General features: G+C 43.2%; 2 protein-coding genes across 2 annotated transcripts in view; one reads left to right on the forward strand and one right to left on the reverse strand.

The window, feature by feature from the left end:
• Nucleotides 1-19,329, reverse strand: part of LOC112258602 (1-phosphatidylinositol 4,5-bisphosphate phosphodiesterase delta-3-A-like) — a 29,748-nt gene extending 10,419 nt beyond the window's left edge. The window contains exons 1-2 of the mRNA XM_024433081.2: nucleotides 18,969-19,329; nucleotides 5,171-5,338 (exon numbers count right to left, since the gene is read on the reverse strand). Of these exons, the coding sequence (XP_024288849.2) occupies nucleotides 5,171-5,338; nucleotides 18,969-19,065 (265 nt within the window). The 5' untranslated portion in view covers nucleotides 19,066-19,329. The remainder of the gene's footprint in view (nucleotides 1-5,170; nucleotides 5,339-18,968) is intronic.
• A 3,965-nt stretch (nucleotides 19,330-23,294) lies between these two features.
• Nucleotides 23,295-25,211, forward strand: LOC112258618 (protein HEXIM1). Its single transcript, XM_024433117.2, has one exon. The coding sequence runs from the start codon at nucleotides 23,654-23,656 to the stop codon at nucleotides 24,767-24,769; it is 1,116 nt and encodes a 371-aa protein (XP_024288885.1). The 5' UTR covers nucleotides 23,295-23,653; the 3' UTR covers nucleotides 24,770-25,211.
• The last annotated feature ends 1,919 nt before the right edge of the window (nucleotides 25,212-27,130 follow it).

The raw sequence follows: 27,130 nt of genomic DNA on the forward strand, positions 1-27,130 counted from the left end.
CACACTGGCTCTAATTGTGGCCTGATTGGGGGAAGACGACGTCACAACCCCTGACCCCCCACATCAGCCACCTGGCCTCTCATCCTACTGTACATGAGGCCTTATCCAGAGACATACAGTGACTTCAGAAAGTATTCAGACCCCTAGACTTTTTCCACATTTTGTTAGGTTACAGCCTTATTATAAAATGGATTAAATCGTTTTTTCCTCATCAATCTACACACAATACCCCATTATGACTAAGCAAAAACAGGTTTTTATAAATCTATCCAAATTTTTGGAAACATCACATTTAAGAATTCAGACCCTTTACTCTGTACTTTGTTGAAGCACCTTTGGCAGCGATTACAGCCTCACGTCTTCTTGGGTATGACGCTACAAGCTTGGCATACCTGTATTTGGGGAGTTTCTCCCATTCTTCTCTGCAGATCCTCTCGAGCTCTGTCAGGTAGGATGGGGAGCATTGCTGCACAGTTATTTTCAGGTCTCTCCAGAAAAGAGAGAACCCCTAACCCTAAACACATCCTTCAGTGGCGCTCTGGAGCAGGTTTTCATCAAGGATCTCTGTACTTTACGCCATTCATCTTTGCCTCAATCCTGACTAGTCTCCCAGTCCCTGCAGCTGAAAAACACCCCCACAGCATGATGCTGCCACCACCATGCTTCACCGTAGGGATGGTGGCAGGTTTCGTCTAGACATGATGCTTGGCATTCAGGCCAAAGAGTTCATGAGTTCATGGTTTCATCATCAGGCCAAAGAGTTCTTGGTTTCATCAGACCAGAGAATCTTGTTTCTCATGGTCTGAGAGTCTTTAGGTGCCTTTTGAAAAAACCCAAGCGGGCTGTCATGTGCCTTTTACCGAGGAGTGGCTTCCGTCTAGCCACTATACCATAAAGGCCTGATTGGTGGAGTGCTGCAGAGATGGGAGAACCTTCCAGAAGGACAACCATCTCCACAGAGGAACTCTGGAGCTCTGTCAGAGTGACCATCAGGTTCTTGGTCACGTCCCTGATCAAGGCCCTTCTACCCAGATTGCTCAGTTTGGCCGGGCTCTAGGAAGTCTTGTTGGTTCCAAACTTCTTCCATTTAAGAATTGATGAAGTCACAGTGTTCTTGGGGACCTTCAATTCTGCAGACATTTTTTGGTACCCTTCCCCAGATCTGTGCCTCGACACAATCCTGTCTTGGAGCTCTACGGACAATTCCTTCGACCTCATGGCTTGGTTTTTGCTCTGACATGCACTGTCAACTGTGGGACCTTATATAGACAGGTGTGTGCCTTTCCAAATAATGTCCAATCACTTGAAATTACCACAGGTGGACTCCAATCAAGTTGCAGAAACATCGAGGATGATCAATGGAAACAGGATGCACCTGAGTTCAATTTTGAGTCTCATAGAAAAGGGTCTGAATTATTATGCAAGTATGGTATTTCTGTTTAAAAATGTTAATACATTTGCAAACATGTCTCAAAACCTGTTTTCGCTTTGTCATTATGGGGTATTGTGTGTACGTAGCAAAATGTGGTAACAAGTCAAGGGAACAGAATCATTTCTGAAGGCACTGTATATTTAGAGAGTTGGGACAACATTTATATTGCTCGAATTCTAGACATTCAGTTACATAGCATTGTTTACATATTCCCCATGTGATGTTAATGGGGAGCTAATATGGCTGCCATTTAATGTTGAAGTGTCATGTAAATGCATCATAATGCAGAAACCGCATTAGCCCAACTCTCTAAACACATGGATCTGTCCGTATCCATTTCCCACAGCAGCGGGTGCTTCCTGGGTCCTTGAGGGACTGCGATGGGAGAGAACTGGGGACATAATCTGAATTACATGACCGAGGAATAGTCCTTAGTGAAGTGACATAGTGGGGGTGGATTGTGCAACAAGTGAAAGAGAGAGAAAGAGGAGAAAGAGAGAGCGAACAAGAGATTTAAAAAAAAAGAGAGGCAGATGAAGGTAGAGCGAAAGAGAGCGTTAGAAGAAGGTCATGCAATTACAACCTCCCATCAGCATTATCCCATTCATAACCGCTGTCCCTCAGCTTGCCTCCCAGCCCAGGGTGTGTTAAGGTTAGCAGCAGCGCTATCAGACTCGGACTAGTGGGCGTTAGAAGGTATTAAAGGAAGTGTTGTGTTCCACTTGAAGTGAACCAATGTGGCTGTATGCTGTCTGAGTCGACATGATGAATGTGCTCTCCTGACCTTGGCATGTTTAACCCGTCATAAAACATCTCTTAAACCTTGTAATCATTACCTCGACTTTGGAACTGAGTGGACATAAACTTGTCTGTGATGTTTTCACTCTGTGTGTAGGTGGGTGTGTTTGCATGTGTGTTTCCACTCTGTGTGTAGGTGGATGTGTTTACATGTGTGTTATCTAGATCACTAGTATAATATGTTTGTACAGTATGACTCAAAAATTAAAAGAAAAAAAAACATCTGATTGACTTCGGCAACTCCAAAGCACCGCCAGCACTAATTCATAAAAGGATGTGTGTCAGAGACATGTTTAGACTCTTTAAATGACAATCTCAAAGATAGTAGTGTAGTGGTGGTCGGCAAGTCATGGCCAAACCCTGCAATTGGGAGGTCCAAGAGGTTTACCCATTTGATAGGGCTAAAATCTGACACAAGCGTATACACACACATCCTTCGTCATGCATGCTAACAACAATAATTCGCCTGTGCCATCAGATTCCTATGGGCAGGGCAGAGGAGCCCTATATTTGTCCTATAGAACATGGAGAGGGGGCAGAGCCATGGCCTCTCATTTACCGGAGGGATATTTCAAGAGCAATCTGAGAGGCAACCCTGTAGGTGTAGATGTCTTAAACTATATTGAGATTTACTACTGGTTTAGGAGACCTGAGGACTCTAAGCGCTTCACCGGCTGCCCACTTATCCTTCTCCTTAAACCATTGAACTTTGTGTGTGTGTGTTTTTGGCTTTACTATCCTTGTGGGGACCATAACTCACAAGGATATCAAAACAAGGAAAGTTAGCACAATTGGGGACATTTTGCCGGTCCCCACAAGGAAAAAAGCTATTTTAGGTTTAGGGGTTAGGAATTAGGGTTAAGGTTAGAATTAGGGTTATGAGTTAGGTTTAGGGTTATGTTTAAGAGTTAGTGTTATATTTAGGTTTACAGGTTTATGGTTAAGTGTTCTGGAAAATAGGATTTTGAAAGGGAATAAATTGTTTGTTCCCCACAAGGACAGTAAAACAAATGTGTGTATGTGTGTGTTTTTTTGTTTAACTATCCTTGTGGTACCAGAAGTCCTCACAAGGATAGTATAAAAAAGGCAAATTCGACATTTTACCAGTCCCCATTTGAAAAAAATGCAATTTTAGGCTTAGGGGTTAGGTTTACAATTAGGGTTAGTATTGGGTCAGGGTCACAGTTAGGTTCAGGAGTAGGGTTAGGGATAGTTTTATGGTTAGGGTTGGGGGTAAGGCTTAGGGTTTAGGTTTATGTTAGTGTTAGATTTATGGTTTGGGAAAATAAGATTTTGTAAGGAAATCAATTCTTTGGTCCCCAGAAATATGGCAATACAAAACTGTGTGTGTTTGACAGTGTGTGCATGTGTGTGCATGTGAGGAAGGGGAAGCGGTCAAAGGTTTATGATTAGAAATAGCTTTCCCACTGTTTAAATGGGCCAAAACATCTAGGATTACTGCCAACATTTCCTCTCTCTCTTTAAGGGTGTTGTGATCATTAGAGCACTAATATGAAGTGCATGCTTCCCTTTCTGATTGGCTCATTGCCTGCAAAAGGTTAGCGTGCTGAGGTAAACCAATATTTTCGAGGCTAACGGATAACAAGGTCTATGTTCACTGTTTCTAATGCAGCTTGTGTCCTTTTTACACCTCTTTGTAACCGTGGTTGACTGATGTGAACCTTCAGCAGGTATGTGTGTACTATATGGATGCATTACTACAGGTGACACTGCCAAAATAAAGGAAACACCAACATAAAGTGTATTAATAGGACATTGGTCCACCACGAGCCAGAACAGCTTCAATGCACCTTGACATAGATTCTACAAGTGTCTGGAACTCTACTGGAGGGATGACAACACAATTCTTCAAAGAGAAATCCCATCAGTTGATGTTTTGTTGAGGGTGGTGGAAACGCTGTCTCAGGCGCCGCTCCAGAATCTCCCATAAGTGTTCAATTAGGTTGAGATGTGGTGTCTGAGGCGGCCATATGGTTTACAATGTTTTCATGCTCATCAAACCTCGTTCCCTGTAGATGGGAGCATTGTCATCCTATGGGGACATGGTAGCCAAAATAATGGCATGCCGAGCCTTTATATACATGACCCTAAGCATGATGGGATGTTAATTGCTTAATAAACTCAGGAATCACACCCGTGTGGAAGCACCTGCTTTCAATATACTTTGTATCCCTTATTTACTCAAGTGGTTCCTTTATTTTGGCAGTTACCTGTATCATACAATTACACAGGTTATAGCATCTGACTTAAATCCTAGCTCACAGCATAGTATCATAATTAAAGGCAAATAATTAAAGGCAAATGTAGACAACAGGGCATTATTGGTGGTCAACATGAAAAGCCTAAACAGCTTAGGACAAAGAGCTGGCTATATTAGTGTACTGAATCAAGTCTAAGAGGATGGTTGAATGGACTAGAACAGGGAGTGTGCTTGTGGAAGTCCTGTTCGTTTGTTTATACATTATTATTTTCCTGTATATAGTCTTCCCTTCATACAAGGCTACTTCTCCTAATCTGATATCGGTTAAGCTTCCTTTCCAACTATTGCGAAAGCCTCAGATCCTGAAAATCAAAATGACCAAAACATCCCCCTCTCGTGACCACTCCCCATCCACACTCCTCACTTCTCTTCTGCTCACTCCCCAACTTTCTTCTCAATCTACACCTACCCTCTACCCTCCCTTTCCCTTAATCCACATCCTTATCCTTTCTCCTTCTCCTCCCTTATGCCTCCTTTCTCTCCTAACCCACCCATACCTGCTCTTTTCCCCTCATCCATCCCTCTCTTTTCTCTCTCCCTCCCCATACCTACTCTTGTCTCCTCATCCAGTTCTCTCCTTTCTCTCCCCCTCCACATACCTCCCCTTTCCCCTCATCTGACCCCTCCCTCCACCCCTCCGTCCCCCATTGTATACTCACAGGTCTGTTGTGCCTTGGCCTTGCGGGAGCTCTTGGTGGACTCACACCACACAGTGACCCCGTCCTCCAGCAGACGCAGGCTGCGGCTCTTCTGCCACCTCTGGGAGCGTACCTTCACCATGTTGGAACCGTGCATCATTGCACGGACATTCTCATCATCCAGCACCCCTGGAAACACAAACACACACACAAATACACTGTTATACCCTTTTTTGGTAACGTGTAGTATCACTGTGAATTTTCCAGTATGATGTAATATAGTATGTCACTGATACCATGTCATTGTTGAACACACCCTTATATCATTCACTCAGGTCTATTTCAAATGGTAGGCCATCCACACCAAGCTCCACTGGCAGTTCATTGAGAGTTCAGTCTGTCTGATCTACTGTCATAAAATGTCAGCAGAAGTCTATGAGCCATATTCCTTCTTGGCCTTCCCTCGTCATGCCGTTACAGTAAAATGACTGACGTTTATTTGACTGTATAGTGACTCATAAACACTCAGTATCATGTGAGGATGAAAAGGGGAGGGCTAGGAGTCATTTATGAAAGAGAACAAGTATGCTAACAAACCAGTCAAGCACAATCCATTTCAATATCTCCACTGTGGTTGTAATTGTGTGTTGAGGGCTTGGAAGCAGTGGGTGTTCCAGGGATGACTCACTCACCTTTATACATACAGCAGTCACCTTCCTTTGGAAGCACCGCTGCCATGACTCACAAACACAGGCCATGATCTCATAATTAGGGCCTAAACATAGGACTTTATTTCATATACAAACCCCTGAAAGGAGCAACGCTGCTTCAAAGTTGACATTCAGGTTACTGAAGCAGGAAATCACCACGGAATCTACTGTCTTGAGAGAAGACAAACTTTTCTACATGTGAGTCAGAACATGCTTATTTTCCTTGGTTCGTTGCGGTATGCGGTATAAGCCAAGCCAGACCTTGGAACGCTGCACAACAAAAGGAAGAAGTAGAATGGTAGGATTTGGAACAAATGCCAATATTCCAAAGATTAATCTCCCTCACAGGCCAGAGGCAGTCCAACAGAGTACCGGAAAGGGGTTTACAGAGCTGCAGAAACAGTTTGTCACAAACAACCAGTCAGTCAGTCGGTCAGTCAGTCTGGAGTTGCAGCAGCTCATCTAGACAGGGAAACCTATCACTGCTAATGGTTATTTAATACTAATGTGATTCACAGATACAAGTCTGCTATCCCTGATGTGCATGTCACAAGTGACCTTTTAGAGAAAAACAAACCACCAACATCAGAAATGTTGAGCAGCTTTATCATCTATGAGCAGAGTTAACAGACAAATATGGAAAATTGAGGGGAAAGATGGGCAGAGCTGTAACAAGACGTGCACCGTCATTGTCACGCCCTGACCGTAGATTGCTTTGTATGTTTCTATTTTTAGTTTGGTCAGGGTGCGATGTGGGTGGGTATTCTATGTTGTAGGTCTAGGTTCTCTTTTTCTATATGTTTGGCCTGGTATGGTTCTCAATCAGAGGCAGCTGTCTATCGTTGTCTCTGATTGAGAGCCATACTTAGGTAGCCTGTTTTCCCATTTTGAGTTGTGGGTGATTATTTTCCGTTTCAGTGTTTTCACCATACGGGACTGTTTCGGTTTTCCTTTATTCTTTTGTTAGTTTGTATTCCGTGTTCAGTTTATTAAAGGCATCATGAACACGTACCACGCTGCGCTTTGGTCTACTCCTTCTTCCACCAACGAAAATCATTACAGTCATGTTGTAAGTGTACACGGTATTGTGTACTTGGAACTGCATTCAGACACTACTGAAAACAAAGAGATAGTATTTTCTCTGTTTCTCTGTCTGACAGTTGGATACCTCTTTGGTTCTCTGCAGTAGGTGAATTGGACCTCGTACACTGTTCAACTCTGTTTTCACCTGTAAAATAGGATTTCAAAGGAGTGCTCTGAAAGAAACTCTCCCATCCTCCCTCCTCGAAGTCTCTCAAGTATATCCTCAAAGATTTACTTCAAAAACTGTGGCCATGGACGCCCTCATCTATTATTTCTCTTGAATCAGCTAAAATCCCTTTCAGAGTTCTTCATACTGCCAATACCATGCCAGTCTGTGACTGAGCTCTTCACAGGCTTCCAGAGCTGGCCTCTATTCACTACAAAGTGCACACATTTTGTCCAGGGCCCATAGTAGTCCCAAAAGTAGTGCACGATAGGGAATAGGGTGCATTTAGGTCCTGCTCAAAAGTTGTGCACTATATAGGGAACAGGGTGCCATTTGGAACGTAGATGTTGGCTATGAGAGACTGTATCCATGAGCAGCTCAGTGCTCTCACCCACTCCCCTCCCCTTCTCCCCCAAAGTAGAAAAGGGGGGAAGCAAACTGAGCCCAGCCGTGTCTCCCTCTCTCTCAAGCCGTTGGTCAAACACAAAGAGAACCCCCTTCCTCCTCCTCCCCAACCCCAAGCTTCCCCCATAACAACCGTGTTTTTGACACAGTCAGTCACCAAGCTGTTACCACATGCAAGGAATTCCCACAGGCTGAGCATTGAGCACAAGGACCCTATTAACAGCAGGTCAGTGACCATGCTAAGCTGTCCTAACGGAGTTGTGTTCTCGCTCTGCCCATCCTCACACCACCAACCCTAACCCTTTTTGAGCCTGTTAAATGATTATTCCTGGACCTACTGTTGTCACCTCACTGACCTCAACTCCATTATTTTCTCTCTGTCCCGTCCCCATACCTCCCCATCCAGGAATACATATGAGAAATCTGTGCACATGGGTACATATGCAAATGTTCAGGGATGCAGGATACCCCCACTGCCAACAGAGCCAAGAAGGAGAGAGTTTTAGGATCAAGCACTCCATACGGTAACACTGCTGTAATGAAGCACATGTGGGTGTGAGGGGAGAAAGAAGGGGCTTTGAGGCCCATAAGCGGGGTACCCTGCTCATCACAGCTCCTACAGCAAGCCAAGGAGAATTTTGTTGACACGCACTTTGTCATTTGGGCCAGCATAACAACCTGGCTGGCTAGCAACGATTAAAAAAAGGTATGTGAAACCAAGCACACAACAAGATGGGGGTTCTGAACAGAGAGAGAGCGAAAGAAGGAAAGAGAAGAAATAATTACTACAGCAGAAGAAGTGAATGACGAAATAAAAGGTTGGGAAATGGAGGAGTGAGACTTTGAGAGAGGAACAAGACAGGAAATAAGTAAGTGAAGATAGTGAAGATACAGAATAGATAGGGAGATTTCTGGGCATTGTTGGACCTAATATCCTGAGACACAGCCAGGTGTCTCAGGGTAAAACAGAGAACCAATTATAACATGGGATCATTCATTTGTAATAAATCAATCAATCAAATCATAAATAAATAAATCAAATCAAACTTAATGTCACATGCGCCGAATACAACAAGTATAGATTTGACTGTGAAATGCTTACTTGCAAGTCCTTAACCAACAGTGAAGTTCAAGAAGAGTTAAGAAAAATATTTACCAAATAAACTAATGTAAAAAAATAACAAAAAGTAACATAACGAGGCTATATACGGGGGATACCAGTACCGTGTCAGTATGCGGGGGTACAGGTTAGAATTATTTCTACATAAGGGTTATTTGTAGGTAAGGGTGAAGTCACTATGCATAGATAATAAACAGCGAGTAGCAGCAGCGTACAAAACAAATGGGGGGGTCAATGTAATAGTCTGGTGGCCATTTGATTAATTGTTCAGCAGTCTTATGGCTTGTGGGTAGAAGCTGTTAAGGAGCCTTTTGGTCCTAGACTTGGCGCTCTGGTACCACTTGCCGTGCGGTAGCAGAGAAAACAGTCTATGATTTGGGTGACTGGAATCTGACAATTTTATGGGCTTTCCTACGACAGCGCCTATTATATAGGTCCTGGATTGCAGGAAGCTTGTCCCCAGTGATGTACGGGCCGTACCCATTACCCTCTGTAGTGCCCTGCGGTCAGATGTCGAGCAGTTGCCATACCAGGCGGTGATGCAACCGGTCAGGATGCTCTCGATTGTACAGCTGTAGAACCTTTTGAGGATCTGGGGACCCATGCCAATTATTTTCAGTCTCCTGAGGGGGAAAAGGTTTTGTCGTGCCCTCTTCACAACGGTCTTAGTGTGTTTAGACCATGATAGATCGTTGGTGATGTGGAAACCAAGGAACTTGAAATTCGACCCGCTCCGTCGATTTTAATGGGGGCCTGTTCGGCCTGCCTTTTCCTGTAGTCCATGATCAGCTCCTTTGTCTTGCTCACATTGAGGGAAAGGTTGTTGTCCTGGCACCACACTGCCAGTTATCTGACCTCCTCCCTATAGGCCGTCTCATCGTTGTCAGTGATCAGGCCTACCACTGTGTCGTCAGCAAACTTAATGATGGTGATGGAGTTGTGTTTGGCCACGCAGTCGTGGGTGAAAAGGGAGTACAGGAGGGGACTAAGTACGCACTCCTGAGGGGCCCAAGTGTTGAGGATCAGCGTGGCAGACGTGTTGTTGCCTACTCTTACCATCTGGGGGCGGCCCGTCAGGAAGTCCAGGATCCAGTTGCAGAGGGAGATGTTTAGTCCCAGGGTCCTTAGCTTATTGATGAGCTTCGTGTGCACTAAGGTGTTGTACGCTGAGCTGTAGTCAATGAACAGCATTCTCACATAAGTGTTCCTTTTGTCCTGGTGGGAAAGGGCAGTGTGGAGTGCAATTGAGATTGTGTCATTTGTGGATCTGTTGGGGCGGTATGCGAATTGGAGTGGGTCTAGGGCATCTGGGATGATGCTGTTGATGTGAGCCATGACCAGCCTTTCAAAGCACTTCATGGCTACCGACGTGAGTGCTACGGGGTGGTAATCATTTAGGCAGGTTACCTCGCTTCCTTGGGCACAGGGACTATGGTGGTCTGCTTGAATTATGTAGGCATTACAGACTCAGTCAGGGAGAGGTTGAAAGTGTCAGTGAAGACACTTGACAGTTGGTCCGCGCAAGCTTTGATTACACGTCCTGGTAATCCACCTGGCCCCTGCGGCTTTGTGAATGTTGACCTGTTTAAAGGTTTGCTCACATTTGCTACTGAGAGCGTTATCACGCAGTCATCCAGAACAGCTGGTGCTCTCGTGCATACTTCAGTGTTGCTTGCCTCGAAGCGAGCATAAAAGGCATTTATCTCATCTGATAGGCTCGCATCACTGGGCAGCTCGCGTCTGCGTTTCCCTTTGTAGTCCATAATAGTTTTCAAGCCTTGCCACAACCGACGAGTGTCAGAGCCGGTGTAGAAGGATTCAATCTTAATCCTGTATTGACACTTTGCTTGTTTGATGGTTAGTCTGAGGGCACAGCAGGATTTCTTATAGGCGTCCGGATTAGTGTTGCTCACCTTGGAAGCGGCAGCTCTAGCCTTTAGCTCAATGCGGATGTTGCCTGTAATCCATTGCTTCTGGTTGGGATATGTACGTACGTTCACGGTGGGGACGACGTCGTCGATACACTTATTGATGAAGCCGATGACTGAGGTGGTGTATTCCTCAATGCCACTGGATGATTCCCGGAACATATTCCAGTATGTGCTAGCAAAACAGTCCTGTAGCATAGCATCCGCGCAATCTGACCACTTCCGTATTGAGAGTCACTGGTACTTCCTGTTTAGTTTTGGCTTGTAAGCAGGAATCAGGAGGATAGAATTATGGTCGGATGTATCAGTCAACATGCAGTACATTTGATGTAGGAAACATCTTTCTCGGTCTCCATGTCTGTCTGTGGAACTAAGTACTGGTCCCATGGGACCTGCTGTAAACATTGGTGTTGTATTGATACTAAGTAAGAAATGAGCCAACTGAGGTCAAAATAGCAGTGTTGAACTCAATCAAAACAATGCTCTCAGACACAGACTGGGACAGAAGCCAAGGAAAACATTGAACCCTGATAAGGAGAGGAGAGCACATCAAAGAACGGGACAACTAGGCTGAGAGGGTTGACATTAATTAAGGCAATGATTTTCTGAGATCACACCGATAAAGATATGAAGAGTTTTATTCCAAACCCCCATATATCCATTTTCAGAAATGTTGGTAAATTAGCTTTTGATGTTTAAAGAATTTATGAAAGAGATTGGTGTGTTTTGTTTTACTATCTAATCATGGCATGTGATTGTTCAATGACAGACATGTATTTGTTTAAAATATAGTGCATTCGGAAAGTATTCAGACCCCTTGATTTTTGTAACGTCACAATGTATAAATAATGCAAAACTGTTTTTTAGAAATTTTGCAACTGTATTAAAAATCTAATACTGAAATATCACATTTACATAACTATTCAGACCCTTTACTCAGTACTTTGTTGAAGCACCTTTGGCAGTGATTACAGCATCAAGTATTCTTGGGTATGATGCTACAAGCTTGGCACACCTGTATTTGGGGAGTTCCTCCCATTCTCTTCTGCAGATCCTCTCAAGCTCTGTCAGGTTGGATGGGGAGCATTGCTGCACAGCTATTTTCGGGTCTCTCCAGAGATGTTCAATTGGGTTCAAGTCCGGGCTCTGGTTGGGCCACTCAAGGACATTCAGAGACTTGTCTCTAAGCCACTCCTGCATTGTCTTGGCTCTGTGCTTAGGGTCGTTGTCCTGTTGGAAGGTGAACCATCGCCCCAGTCTGAGATCCTGAGCACTCTGGAGGAGGATTTCATCAAGAATCTCTCTGTACTTTGCTCCGTTCATCTTTGCCTCAATCCTGACTAGTCTCCCAGTCCCTGCCGCTGAAAAACACCCCCACAACATCATAATGCCACCACCATGCTTCACCATAGGGATGGTGCCAGGTTTCCTCTAGACGTGGCGCTTGACATTCAGGCCAAAGAGTTCAATCTTGGTTTCATCAGACCAGAGCACCTTATTTCTCAAGGTCTGAGAGTCTTTAGGTGACTTTTGGCAAACTCCAAGTGAGCTGTCATGTGCCTTTTACAGAGGAGTGGCTTCAGGTCTAGCCACTCCACCATAAAGGCCTGATTGATGGAGTGCTGCAGAGATTGTTGTCCTTCTGGATGGTTCTCCCATCTCCACAGAGGAACTCTAGAGCTCTGTCAGAGTGACCATCAGGTCTTTGTCACATTTTTGACCAAGGCCCTTCTCCCCCGATTGCTCAGTTTGGAAGGGTGGCCAGCTCTAGGAAGAGTCTTGGTTGTTCCAAACTTCTTCCATTTAAGAATGATGTAGGCCACTGTGTTTTTGAGGTCCTTCAATGCTGCAGAAATGGTTTGGTACCCTTCCCCAGATCTGTGCCTCGACACAATCCTGTCTTGGAGCTCTACGGTCAATATCTTCGACCTCGTGGCTTGGTTTTTGCTCTGACATGCACGGTCAACTGTGGGACCTTATATAGACAGGTGTGTGCCTTTCCAAATCATGTCCAATCAATTGAATTTACCACAGGTGGACTCCAATCAAGTTGTAGAAACATCTCAAGGATGATCAATGGAAACAGGATGCACCTGAGCTCAATTTAGAGTCTCATAGCAAAAGGTCTGAATACTTACGTAAATAAGGTATTTTTGTTTTTAATTTATTTGCAAAAATGTCTAAAAACCTGCTTTTGCTTTCTCAATATGGGGTATTGTATGTAGATTGTTGATTTTTTTAAAATGTAATCCATTTTAGAATAAGGCTGTAACGTAACAAAATGTAGAAAAGAGAAGGAGTCTGAATACTTTCCGAAGGCACTGTACAGTGGGAAGAAAGGGTATGTGAACCCTTTAGAATTACCTGGATTTCTGCATAAATTGGCATCTGATCTTCATCTAAGTCACAACAATAGACAAACACAGTCTGCTTAAACTAATAACACACAAGCAATTACACCTTTTATTTTCTTTACTGAACACACATTCACAGTGCAGGTTGGGAAATGTATGTGAACCTTTGGATTTAATAACAGGTTGACCCTCCTTTCATAGCAATAACCTCAACCAAACGTTTTCTGTAGTTGCTGATCAGACCTGCACAACAGTCAGAAGGAATTTTGGACCATTTCTCTTTACAAAACTGTTTCAGTTCCACAATGTTCTTGGGATATCTGGTGTGAACCGCTCTCTTAAGGTCATGCCACAGCATTTCAAATAAGGTTGAAGTCAGGACTGACTGGGCCACTCCAGAAGGTCAGGACTGACTGGGCCACTCCAGAAGGTCAGGACTGACTGGGCCACTCCAGAAGGTCATGACTGACTGGGCCACTCCAGAAGGTCATGACTGACTGGGCCACTCCAGAAGGTCAGGACTGACTGGGCCACTCCAGAAGGTCAGGACTGACTGGGCCACTCCAGAAGGTCAGGACTGACTGGGCCACTCCAGAAGGTCAGGACTGACTGGGCCACTCCAGAAGGTCAGGACTGACTGGGCCACTCCAGAAGGTCAGGACTGACTGGGCCACTCCAGAAGGCGTATTTTCTTCTGTTCAAGCCATTCTGTTGTTGATTTACTTCTGTCTTTTGGGTTGTTGTCCTGTTGCATCGCCTAACTTCTGTTGAGCTTCCATTGGCAGACAGATAGCCTTACATTCTCCTGCAAAATGTCTTGATAAACTAGGGAAGACATTTTCCAGTCGATGATAGCTAGCTGTCCAAGCCCTGAGGCAGCCAAGCAGCCCCAAACCATGATGCTCCCTCGACCATAGTTTACAGTTCGGATGAAGTTGGTGTGCTGATGTTTTGATGTTGGTGTGCTGTGCCTTCTTTTCTCCACACATAGTGTTGTGTGTTCCTTCCAAACAACACAACTTTAATTTCATCTGTCCACAGAATATTTTGCCAGTAGCGCTGTGGAACATCCAGGTGCTCTTTTGTGCAATTCAGACGTGCAGCAATGTTTATTTTGGACAGCAGTGGCTTCTTCCATGGAGTCCTCCCATGAACACCATTATTGTTTAGTGTTTTACGTAATGTAGACTCGTCAACAGAGATGTTAGCGTCTTTCAGAGATTTCTGTAAATCTTTAGCTGACACTCTAGGATTCTTCTTAACCTCATTGAGCATTCGGCGCTGAGCTCTTGCAGTCATCTTTGCAGGATGGCCACTCCTAGGGAGAGTAGCAACAGTGCTGAACTTTCTCCATTTATAGACAGTTTGTCTTACCGTGGACTGACTTTGAGATACTTCTGTTACTCTTTCCAGCTTTATGCAAGGCAACAATTCTTAATCTTAGATCTTCTGACATCTCTTTTGTTCGAGGCATGGTTCACATCAGGCAATGCTTCTTGTGAATAGAGAACTCAAATTTTGTGAGTGTTTTTTATGGGGCAGGGCGGCTCTAACCAAAATCTCCAATCTTGTCTCATTGATTCGACTCCAGGTTAGTTGACTCCTGACTCCAATTAGCTTTTGGAGAAGTCATTAGCCTAGGAGTTCACATACTTTTCCCAACCTACACTGTGAATGTTTAAATGATGTATTCAATATAGACAAGAAAAATACAATAATTTGTGTGTTATTAGTTTAAGCACACTAAGCACAAACTGCAACAATTGGCAAACACCGGCATGGATATGTGTTAATACATGTGTGGCTGATGTCATCGACCTGGCCAAGGCTTTCGACTCTGTCAATCACCACATTCTCATCGGCAGACTCAACAGCCTTGGTTTCTCAAATGACTGCCTCGTCTGGTTCACCAACTACTTCTCAGACAGAGTTCAGGGTGCCAAATCGGAGGGCCTGTTGTCCGGACCTCTGGCAGTCTCTATGGGGGTGCCACAGGGTTCAATTCTCGGGCCGACTCTCTTCTCTGTATACATCAATGATGTCGCTCTTACTGCTGGGAATTCTCTGATCCACCTCTACACAGACGACACCATGCTGTATACTTCTGGCCCTTCTTTGGACACTGTGTTAACTAACCTCCAGACGAGCTTCAATGCCATACAACTCTCCTTCCGTGAACTCCAACTGCTCTTAAATGCAAGTAAAACTAAATGCATGCTCTTCACCCGATCGCTGCCCGCACCTGCCCGCCCGTCCAGCATCACTACTCTGGACGGTTCTGACTTAGGTATTTGTAGTTGTCCACATATTCTAGGTGTCTGGTCTGACTGTAAACTCACCTTCCAGACTCACATTAAGCATCTCCAATCAAAATTAAATCTAGAATCGGCTTCCTATTTCGCAACAAAGCCTCCTTCACTCATGCTGCCAAACATACACTCGTAAAACTGACCATCCTACCGATCCTTGACTTTGGCAATGTAATTTACAAAATAGGTTCCAACACTATACTCAGCAAAGTGGATGCAGTCTATCACAGTGCCATCCGTTTTGTCACCAACGCTCCCCATATACTACCCACCACTGCGATCTGTATGCTCTCGTTGGCTGGCCCTTGCTTCATATTTGTCGCCAAACCCACTGGCTCCAGGTTATCTATAAGTCTTTACTAGGTAAAGCCACGCCTTAGCTCACCGGTCACCATAGCAGCACCCACCCGTAGCACGCGCTCCTGCAGGTATATTTCACTGGTCACCCCCAAAGCCAATTCCTACTTTGGCCGCCTTTCCTTCCAGTTCTCTGCTGCCAATGACTGGAACAAACTGCAAAAATCACTGAAGCTGGAGACTCATATCTCCCTCACTAGCTTTAAGCACCAGCTGTCAGATCACTGCACCTGTACATAGCCCATTTGTAAATAACCCATCCAACTACCTCCTCCCCATACTGTTATTTATTTATTTGGCTCCTTTGCACCCCAGAATCTACTTGCACATTCATCTTCTGCACATCTATCACTCCAGTGTTTAATTGCTATATTGTAATTATTTCGCCACTATGGCCTATTTATTGCCTTACCTCCCTTATCTCACCTCATTTGCACACACTGTATATAGACTTTTTCTATTGTGTTATTGACTGTATATATGTTTATTCCATGTGTAACTCTGTGTTGTTGTTTGTGTCGCACTGCTTTGCTTTATCTTGGCCAAGTTGCAGTTGTAAATGAGAACATGTTCTCAACTAGCCTACCTGGTTAAATAAAGGTGAAATAAATAAATAAATGTTTAAATGTGATGACCCTCCCACTCTGTCTGCCGAATGCTCTCTCTTTGCTCTTGTTTTCCTTAATAAGATGTCGGTGGGCGGAGCCGGGAGGGTCGTCAGCAAAATGGGACACAACTGGGCTCGGGTGTCCCCCCCATTCATTGAGCAGACTCTCTCAACGCAGACAGTTATTTTTGATTGTGGCATTTTTGTGGCTTTTTTTTGTTGTTCTGGCACATTTCAACACACCTCATTATCACATCTATGCACGAAACCACTCACTTACACACACCATTGTTTACTCGTTTATAGTTTACTTCAGTTAATACATATATTTGTTATTTCTTGATCTCCACGTTCTCTCCCTTATTTGTTACGGGGTTACAAGCCGGTTCATGACACTGATATTGCAGTCTCTCTGCAGTCAGACAGTATGCACCTGCTGGGTTAATGACATTTGGAGACAACCTTTGACCCTTAACATTTGATAAACACAGGGCCACTGGGAACTAGGTCTATGGAGACTTTACTTTGGAAATGTGTCTTCACACATACCCCAAACAAATCACCCTCCCCTAAAGATTCCATACTACTACTGAATGCTATTTCACATGCTGGCAAAAGGTACAAGCTAATAGAGACATTTTAATACAAAGCAAATCGTTTTTAAATGCAGGTTCTCCTTTGGAGTGACTTAGGTTCTCCTATTTGATGTGCCAAAACAGCTTGTGATAGGCCAGAACTGCAAGGCCAGCAGAACTTCTGACCTCCTGCATTCCATCCAGTTAGACACACCCATCTGATACTGTTAGTTTGGTCTGTCATGATAAACAGGACCTTGTGCATGGAGAGTTTATGGGGAATGACACAGTTAATTAAATAATACATTTTTCACCCACCCATGTGTTGCATACACAAATACTCACATGTACAGTACCCGAGTGCCCCACAAATCATTTCATGGCAAAGGTATATGCCCATCAGGATGAACATTTAAATATGTATACATTTAGCGTAGTCACATTCTGTGATTAGCACAGGTCAGTGTGCTAATCTCAGAGGCTTTCAGAACAAGAGGTCATAGAACCAAGTCTGACGTGTGTCAATTGAAACAAGGGTCTCAACTTGATGTCTTACTTGAATGATCGTGAAAGCTCAAGTATATTTCTAAAGTTGATAAAAGTTGTTCGATCATATGCTAGTAGACAGACGTTACTAGATTGAAATGGGAACAAGATTTGCAGGGTGAAATGAGCAGAGAATGGTGTTAATCTGTTTGAAAGCACACACATGTTCCTACAAGCATTCAGTGTTTACCGTGCCAGACCAACTACACAAAATGAATGCTGAAATGTCTTTCCTTTCTTGGTGCAAGGAGAGGCAAAAAGAGTACTTTTTAATCACATGTTTTGGTTAGCAAAGCACATTCAATCTTATTCCAATGTTTTGGGAATCAGTCATCAACACAATTTCAAAAGGTTTACAGATTTCTAGCCCTCATGCCTAGCTTGTCTGTTTGGGACTAATGAACTAGATCCACGGAACAATCAACAAATATATTGATCGGTCTGTGCTCGCGGCAAAGAAATCCATAACATTATTCTTAAATCCGATATTCCTCCTACTTTAACACACTGGCTACATTTTATATCTAGCTACATCCCTTTGGACAAGATTTTGTATAACCTTCCCACAACCCATCCATGGCAATAAGAGCGAATAAATAATGAGTGACATGTTTATTCATTTGTAAAAAATGGTGTTGATGTGCTTGTTTTTTGTTTGTCTGAATTGCCGTACCGTAATAGGTATTATTTAACTCTCATGTAATTGTGGTGAAATTGTACTTACACATGCTAATAAATATATACAGCATATACACAAAACAAGAAGAGGAAGCTTGTGTGTGACATATAAATACACACAGACTCACATAGTATGACATGGTTCTGTCGTCTATATTGACAGATATCCAGAGGCTTTGACAGGTGCTCTGTCCATCCTCAGCAGTTCTCTATTTTAGTTGAGGTGTGACCGTGAGATGGGGGTGGGGGTGGGGGGGGATGAAGAAGGGGGGTGTGGTGGCCTTGGTGAGTGGGTGGTGGGAGAGCTAGGCACTGGGTCAGAGTTGTTCGTTGGTGAGTGAGGATCTGTGGGAGTGGGGTGGAGAGCCTGGGGGTCAGTGAGCTGTTGGACACCGCACAAACTCCCACGCACACTCTCCACTTGAGTTGAGCTCTCTTTTCACACACACACACACACACACACAGGTAGCGTGTGTATGTTTACAAAGACCATTGCATAAGCGGATATCAAGCAATAGTTTATTTCGTTTAGCAAAACTGATTACCGCCAAGGCATATTGTTCTCCATTTATCTTCCTTGCATTATAAGTTGTCAATCAGAAGAAGTCTTAATGTCCATATGTAAACATTCAATGCCTCATGATAACTTGAAAAAAAACACAAAAAAAACAATGCCAATGGATGTGGAACGCAATAGCTTAACTGTCATTAACCTTACCCTGCACTGATTTCTTTCCCCTTATGGACCAGAGCAACACACATATACACCGGACAATAATAATAATAACTTGTCAAACAATCAACAGGCAAAACTGAACTATGTGCTCTTATATCTGTTGTAGCAAAATTAAACATGATTCAGGGAAACAAAAGAGAGTAATACTGACAGAAGACAGGTTCAACAAGATTCAAGGAAGCAAATTAGTAATATTGACAGAAGAAGAAACGTTTTTAAACCGATGAGAGTCGCAATTCTCTTACCCAGTTTCCTAAGTGGGTCCTGCGTCTTGGGTTGGGATTCCACTGCCTTGGGTTCATGATGCACGGCGGTAGGAGGTTTCTTGCTCCTGCCCAACATGATGCAAGTTCCAATGCCGTCTTCGTTGTAGTTTTCTGTCTGTGGTTCTCTTTGACTGATATGAAAAAGTCAGGGGTGTGTAAATTGGGGGAAGCGCAAATTCCCAGTGCAGGTGCCGTTTTTTTAACTCTTCAGCAAGTCTTGAGTTGTGTGTTTCTCCGTTGCGTCACCAGGACAGCGCACTACAGTAATTAATTCCCTTTCCATGTGAAGTCCCTCCCATAGCAGTACGTAATCTGAGTCCAGCAAGGGGCACAGAAACTATAGAAAACTATACCCACAGACGCAAATCAAATCACCTGTACCCACAGTCACACAGACATACGTTCATATAGCTTACTTTCTTTTAACATAGCAGCCTATCAGGGGCATCGTGGTCATGGCCAAAAGAAAGTTTCACAATCTCACTGACCAATTTCATAGGTAGGGTCTATTATTATGGTATTTGAATCGATCTAATAGCGTAGCCTACACTTCATGGTTCATGAAGAATTGCAATGAATCATATACAGCCTACAAGCTGCATTTATTTAGTGTTCTTTAGCGCAGTTAAAGCGCAACGGAGAAAATGACGGGTGGCATGAAGCAGTGTTTCGCACTCCAAACACAAGCTCCATTCACACTGCATTGTTTTGCATTACAACATTCACTCATACACACAGCGCCACCCACCTGCAACCCACGTTCAAAGTCTTATCATTTGGCGCCGCCTAGCGGGTGGGTGGGGTGTAGGCAGGAATTACTAAAGTAAGAAAGCCGCTGTCATGAGAATAATGGATCATCTGGCTATTGCTTTATTACAACCAAATTCAGTGAAATCATTCAAGTAAAGTGCCAAAACGCATAAACTGTATACTTCGACTATGCCTCTAACACATTGACTAAACGGTTTCATAATATCGCAGAGGCTGCAAGTAGCCTGGCCTAATTCTGAAGATAAAGCTATTTCTATAGCCTATCCTGCTGTTCTGTTCAAAGCCAGGCTGCAGTGGTGATGCACATGATCAAATAGCTCTGAGCCCAAGTTATGATGTATTACTACTTCTACATCCATATATTATTAACATACAAAGTCAATTTGTGCAAAGCTTTTGAAGGGCACTTGGGTTAATATGTGCTATATGTCATTGTAAGTAAGCCGGGGGGGGAACACTAACTGTGGATTAGATGAATAGGTCTTGGTCTGCGATACTGCAGTGGCAAACCCGTGGGGTCGGGACTTAATTAGGTTTCAATAAGGGTATAAAGAGGATAATTAGGAGAAGGAGCGAGCTCAGCTGTAGGTTCCAGGCCTAGGGGAGAGAGGCATGTTTCACAGACCATCTACAGACCTATCCCTACAGCATAGATGCAAGCTTCTTCACTCTCTCTCTCGCTCTCTCTCTCACAGAACGGCACTGGGTCCCCTAATAACTAATGACACCTGATCCAAAGGCATCCATTTTAGAACAACCATTCAGGCTCTGTAAGCTTTGATGTGTAATATCAAAACAGAAGACAAAGGTTAGAACAATATAATGCACATCCATATATTTATCTAAATACAGTATATGGCTCTGATATGTTATGGGAAAATCCCAAATGGCTATAGAATAGATCTTTTGACCCATTCTCAGTTGTACCCAGCCGTGTTGCAGTATATATAGGGTGAGAGATTAACTCATGTACAATAATCCTCTCAGAGGCTCTGATCCAGGAGCTGCTGTGCTCCTGCCCAGGCATCTAGAGCTTCCACCGAACGCCACTGCCTCTGTAAACACCCACTACCCTGCAACACGGCTAATCATTTGACTAACCCTACCCTCCCTCCTGGTCCCCCCAGCAATCACTCCCTTTTCAGTAAACAATAGGTTATATGACAGCTGATAGATACACAAGTTTGGCTGGTATCTGTCAATTGCCAAAAGTTTGCCTTGGACTGACTAATGTCTGGTCAGCCTACTTTGAGTGTGTGTGGTACATTTTTGCATTTGTGAGCTTGCTACATATGTAGAAATGTATTTAGCACAACTTACAAGGGCATATGTACTATATATTAGCCTCTTTAATTCTGAGAGTTATAGCTAGCAAGCACCTCACACCAAACTAGTTAACCCTTATTTAACCAGGTTGACTGAGAGAACACATTACAGGAATAGCGCCTCATAGCGAAAGTTCCTCCTAGTTTGGGCCTATACATTCGGGCATAGCCTACTCTTGCGTCAACTGCTCCAAGAAAAATGATGATGAAAGGACCAAGAAAAAAAAGAGGATAGAAGGGAGAGATGCTCAATAAGAGAAAGCAATGGAGCAAAAAAATAATAGATGAAAGAGAGGACAAAAGAATGTAAGAGAGAGCAAGGGGTTGTGAGTGGGGGAATGATTGAAGATGACAATTTAGGAGAAAATCAGGATAAGAGTGAATGTGATTGAGAGAAAGGTCTATGGTATGAGGGGGAGGGGATGCCTACCCACCGAAAAGTAGACCTACATGCATATAGCCTACAGCAGCCATCACACACAAAGTGGGAACCATGTAAAATGCCACTGAGATGTGCCCTCTCCATGTGGGAGGAATCTTTAACCTGCAGAGAATAAGGATATTGCATATCAGTCAAAATATACAGACACTGTCATTTCTGTCTTGTGTCCATACCTTCAGTGAGATTTTCAAATAATGCATTCAACTCTGTATTTGTTATGCAAACATATGCCGTGTTTGAAGAGGTAATTACTCAATTATGACAGTTTGAAATGATATATGCTGCTTACATTAATGCAGATATAATTAGGTAATTTAAAAGACTAGCTATTTCAACCACAGTAGAGACCTAACTACCAGCTATCCTAGCTAGTAGCTGTATGCTACTAACTAGCAAATCAGTGCTAGCTCAACATTTAGTTTGATTGCATGTTTTGAACGTTGTTAGCCAGCTAGCTATATTACAATACTGTGTCCATCGATACTCCCACTTTAGTGCAGGATGTTTGCTTAGTTAGAACGTGGTTATGGTAACATCCATAAAAATAAGGAATTGGCTAGCTAACTAGTTATTATTGGTCCTGGTACCTAGCTACTGGTCGAGCAAGCTCACATGCTAATTAATGATTTCAACCAGCTTGCAATAGGCTTACATTCTACAATATGCTAATGTATACGAGTATGAAAGCGTTTGCCAAGACAATACAATATTTGGATCTAAAGTTGTATATTTCACTGCACATGCATGTGTGACACTAGTTAGCACATTAGCTAGCCAGCTAACCTTAGTCGGCAAGCCTTTATAGAAATAGAAACTGGGTCAAAGAGAGGCACGTTTAATCAACTGATAACTAATCGTTGACAATAAGCTTAAACGTAACTCTAAAAAGTGGGCAATTGTGTTATTTTAACATTTCACCATTGTTTGTTGTTCTGTAAAATTGAGTGGGACTTGCTACTGGCTAGCTAGGTCTCGATAAATAAAATGTCGCTTCTTTACGCGTCGTTCCACTCTTATCCTTGCGCATTAGTGGGAGGCGAGGGAAATATCGCTCCGCACCAGAGAGAATAATAAAAAAACGAATAAAGTTAAACCCTACACTATTTAAAACCACATAAAATAACTGTGTAATTGTTTAAATATTAACAAAATGAACATAGTGCATAGCCGTTAGTTAATCGTTTTTCTACACGGTCTGTAAAAAAGGACTAGTTTGTTGAGGATGACGGGTTCATTACCTTTAGAAAGAAAGGATTGTCTCAATGTTTGTGGGAGTGATACAAAGCAAAACAATCATTAATAGATAAAAGACACGACATACTCCTATGTCATAATTTATTAGTGGTATACAGTATAAGTGGAATATCGATTAATGAAGATTAATTCGCAGACTCTTCAAAACGTGAACTAATTCCCCCCTCCATTTATACATGGTAGCGTCTGAAAGAATGCCCCGGACTACTTTCCTCTTGGACCCAATGTGCACTTGATTGACTCTCGGGATAACCAATAATAATATGATTTAAGCTTAGCAACAGTGAATATGCAATTTTGTCCAATAGCAGCAATGAGAGGCTGGTCCTATATCCTAAAACATGATTGGCTTAAACTTTCGATAAATCCCCTAGAATTGTGGGTCAGGTAGTTGGTCATGGACGGTCTCGCTAGTAATTTACCTACATTGGAACTACATATCCCACAAAACAAGTAGAGTCAAGAAAAGCAGCATGCGCACTGGCGGTGGTAGAGTTTATATAAAACCGCGAACTCATTCTGTGGTAGCATACTGGACAGTCACTGTTGTGGAGATGAAATACGAACCTGAGAAGGATTACTAGCGGCACCGAAATAGTTAACCTTAGTTCGCTAGCTAGCTACAGTAGCTCTGACGAATCATTCGAGAAGTAACAAGTGTTACCATTCATAACTTTGTTTTTAAGAGTAGCGATAGTGACCGTTTCGAAAGTTAGCTAAACATTTCTTGTCAAGTAAATGTTGCTCATATTAAGACACAGAAACAGTATACTTAGCAAAAGTTTGCAAAATATATTTTAATTAACATTTAGTTTATTTCGCAACAACGGTTGACATGTGGTAAGGCGAACAGCCCAACAGCATACACCAGGATGACAGAACCGAGCATTGAGAAGACCCATCACCTGAAAACTTCAGATACCCCATCAAGTGGGAGAGGAAGAGTTGTGGAGCATCCCCAAACCAATGAGAGCCGTGGACTTGAGACTGGCGGTAGGGGGCGATATGGAGATAAACAGCAGCAAGCAGAGAGTGACGGCGGGGTTATCCCTGCAGACAAGTTGTGGCAAATGCAAGGCGGGCAGAGGGAGGTGTGCCCAAGATTCGTTGCCGGAAATGCACTTCCTAAGTGCCCAGCAGCAACACAGCCCTGCCAGGAACCCGGAGCAGATGCAGCCGGAGAGGGTGGCCTCGTAGCCCACGGAAATAGTGGAGATGGACCGCACGAGGAGACCCTGAGTCAAGTGCAAGGCGAGTGTGGGAAGAGAACCGACTCTGGCTCTCCAGGCGCCGGGGCAGCTGTAGATGCGCGTCAGGGCAAGAAGAAACACAGGCGTCGACCATCCAAAAAGAAGCGTCAATGGAAGCCCTATTTTAAACTTTCTTGGGAAGAAAAGAAAAAGCTTGACGAGCGAGAGACCGAACGAGCGTCCCGAGTGAGAGCGGAGATGTTCGCGAAGGGGTTGCCCGTTGCCCCCTACAATACAACGCAGTTCCTTATGGATGAACACGACCGAGAGGAACCGGATCTGAATACCGAAAGTGGTCCCCGACGTCAGTTGGGGACTGGTGCTCGCCCAGAGGACACCGCAAGTGAGGACGAGCTTTTCGATGTGGAGGAGGAGGAGGACTATGGCAGTGGTGGTGGCAGCGACGGCATCGGGAGGCCTGGAAACGCAGGTGGGGAGTTTCTTCAGAGAGACTTTTCCGAGACCTACGAGAAATACCACATCGAGAGTCTTCAAAACATGTCCAAGCAAGAGCTGGTTCAAGAATACCTGGAGCTGGAGAAGTGCATGTCCCGTCTGGAGGAAGAGAACACCCGCTTGCGGCGCGTTACCAACCCGGACATCACAGATGATAGCCAGGTGCCCCAGTCGAATTCGGCGCGGATCAGAGAATTGGAGGGTGAATTGGAGAGACTGAGGGCGCAGAACAGTGAGCAACGTCCGCAGAGCAAGGAGCAGATTGTCACATTAGGTGACTAGAAATGGATAGAACAAGGTAAAATATGGAAACGAGGGGACTAAACAGGACTTTAAAAAAGTGTCACCAGTTTGTTAACTCTGGAAGTTTCAGTGACTTGCGTTGCAAAATTTGAGCATTCTTTTCTATTTGGACTGTAAGGCGCCTGTTTAAAGTTTTTCAATAAGTAATGTATATATTTAAAATAATTTTCTTTTTTATAAAGAGAATGTATTTGGAAATACGTTTTTGTTTCCCTGGTATGCATGTATTAAAATACTCTATCCCACAATTTGTTAAATCAGCAGGACTGTTTGTCCAAATGTAACATTTGTTTTTTAAAAAAATGCTTCTTTTGAGAATTTCAAATAACTTTCCCAAAATTAAATGTGCAAATTAACATGTACACAAACAATTGTTTTTTTTCCCTTTTTCGTAGGGGGTAAATAAAGATTTTGCCTGATACCAACAAAGTATTTGGCTATTATCTGCAAGCCATTTTACAGCTATTGACTTACATCAATTTCTTTTCACTATTTAGGCAGATGTAAAGTGATGGAATATGCCTAGTTTTTCAGATTCATTCAGATGTGTCCTTACTATCCTTAGATGAACCAGTACCAAATCAGGTAAGTTGTGACTGCATCACTCATTACCACTATAGAAATGATATGCAGGTTGCATAATGCAACCATTGGTAAACAACTGCCATGAATCTACAGCCATGTATTTAGATATGCAGGGTTGGGGAGTAACTGATTAGGAAGTAATCTGATTAAGTTAGTTTGGGTAATCCAAAAGTTATGTTGATTACCATGTTGGACAGGTAACTAAAGGATGACATTTAGAAAGTATTTTTTTATTTTAACTAGGCAAGTCAGTTAAGAACAAATTCTTATTTACAATGACTGCCTACCCCGGCCAAACCCTGACGATACTGGGCCAATTGTGTGCCGCCCTAAGGGACTCCCAATCACAGCTGGTTGTGATATAGCCTGGAATCGAATCAGGGTCTGTACCCAACCCTGGATATGTCTGTAGCTGTTGGTTTTGTAAGGTCTCACGACATATCCTTACAAAAGCTATTTTGTACTCCAACTCTCAATAGGTCACCTCTTGACCTGTCTCAGTGGTATGCGAAATGGACCTAATGTTGCAGGCTAAAGCTCATTGAGCAGATGACTCCGACTTGCTAAAATAGTCTTTCTAAACAAGGCAAGGGTCCTATTGGAGTTGCATTGCCCTACTTCCATGGTATAATTTGGGATATGGAACTTATTGGGCCACGGGTAATCAACGCATGTCAGGGAAGAACTTTGTCACTTTTTCATTACATTTTGCTATTACTCATAAAATGAGATTGGTAGGCTTAACATTCACATTGAATTCATTCAAAAACAAATCCAATGCAGGTCAATGAAATTAGTAATTTTTGTTCTTCAGGTCCAAATCATTCTAAAGTATCCAACATTGAGTGTTGCTCAATTAAGTTACTTATGTATGAAACTGGCCAGGGAAAACAAACCAATGCATGGATTGCTGTCATACCTTATCCATAGACTTACAGGGTAAGGAAACCAATATATAATTTTTAAAAATTTATTTTACCTTTATTTAACTAGGCAAGTCAGTTAAGAACAAATTCTTATTTTCAATGATGGCCTAGGAACAGTGGGTTAACTGCCTGTTCAGGGGCAGAACGACAGATTCGTACCTTGTCAGCTCGGGGGTTTGAACTTACAACCTTCCAGTTACTAGTCCAACGCTCTAACCACTAGGCTACCCTGCCGCCCCAATTTGGGTGAACTATCCCTTTAAAGAGAGGAAAGCTAATAATAAAAAATAGATAAGTAACGCTGACCCATTTAGCCTGGTTTCAGACTCAGAGATAAAATGTTGTCAAGAACATTGACACAAAGTTGGAAATACACTTCTGTGTCAATATATTCCAAAATGGTACATTTTATGTACAACGTGGGCTGTGGGCAGAGCAAATGAAATCGCTTACCAACTAGAGTTGTTTGTACTTAGATTGCTAGCTAATTGTTAACATACCTCTGTCTAAAACGCAGGTTTGGTAACTAGCTATAGGGCTGGTCAAAATATGCATATATTTACCATGCTAGGCCAGCTAACGACTTCCTTGTTTTTAGCAGGACTTTGCTAACTTGTTAGCTAGCTAGGTTTTACGCAGATTTACACACTTAAATTCTCCAAATCAAACGAGGTTTACCGACATACAATACACTGAAACAAATGTATACAAAACTTCAGGAATCTTAATTGAATCTACTGATATAATTTGCACCGATTTCGAGTTGTCAGGTCCTCTCTGGATGCATTCAGGGAAGTGGGGTGCAAGACTGACTGCTCTACACCATAAT

Source organism: Oncorhynchus tshawytscha, linkage group LG09 (assembly GCF_018296145.1).
Source record: "Oncorhynchus tshawytscha isolate Ot180627B linkage group LG09, Otsh_v2.0, whole genome shotgun sequence".
NCBI classification, from domain to species: domain Eukaryota; kingdom Metazoa; phylum Chordata; class Actinopteri; order Salmoniformes; family Salmonidae; genus Oncorhynchus; species Oncorhynchus tshawytscha.

Coding starts and splice junctions, on each gene's coding strand:
- LOC112258618 (XM_024433117.2), top strand. CDS start 23,654: ATGACAGAACCGAGCATTGAGAAGACCCATCACCTGAAAACTTCAGAT.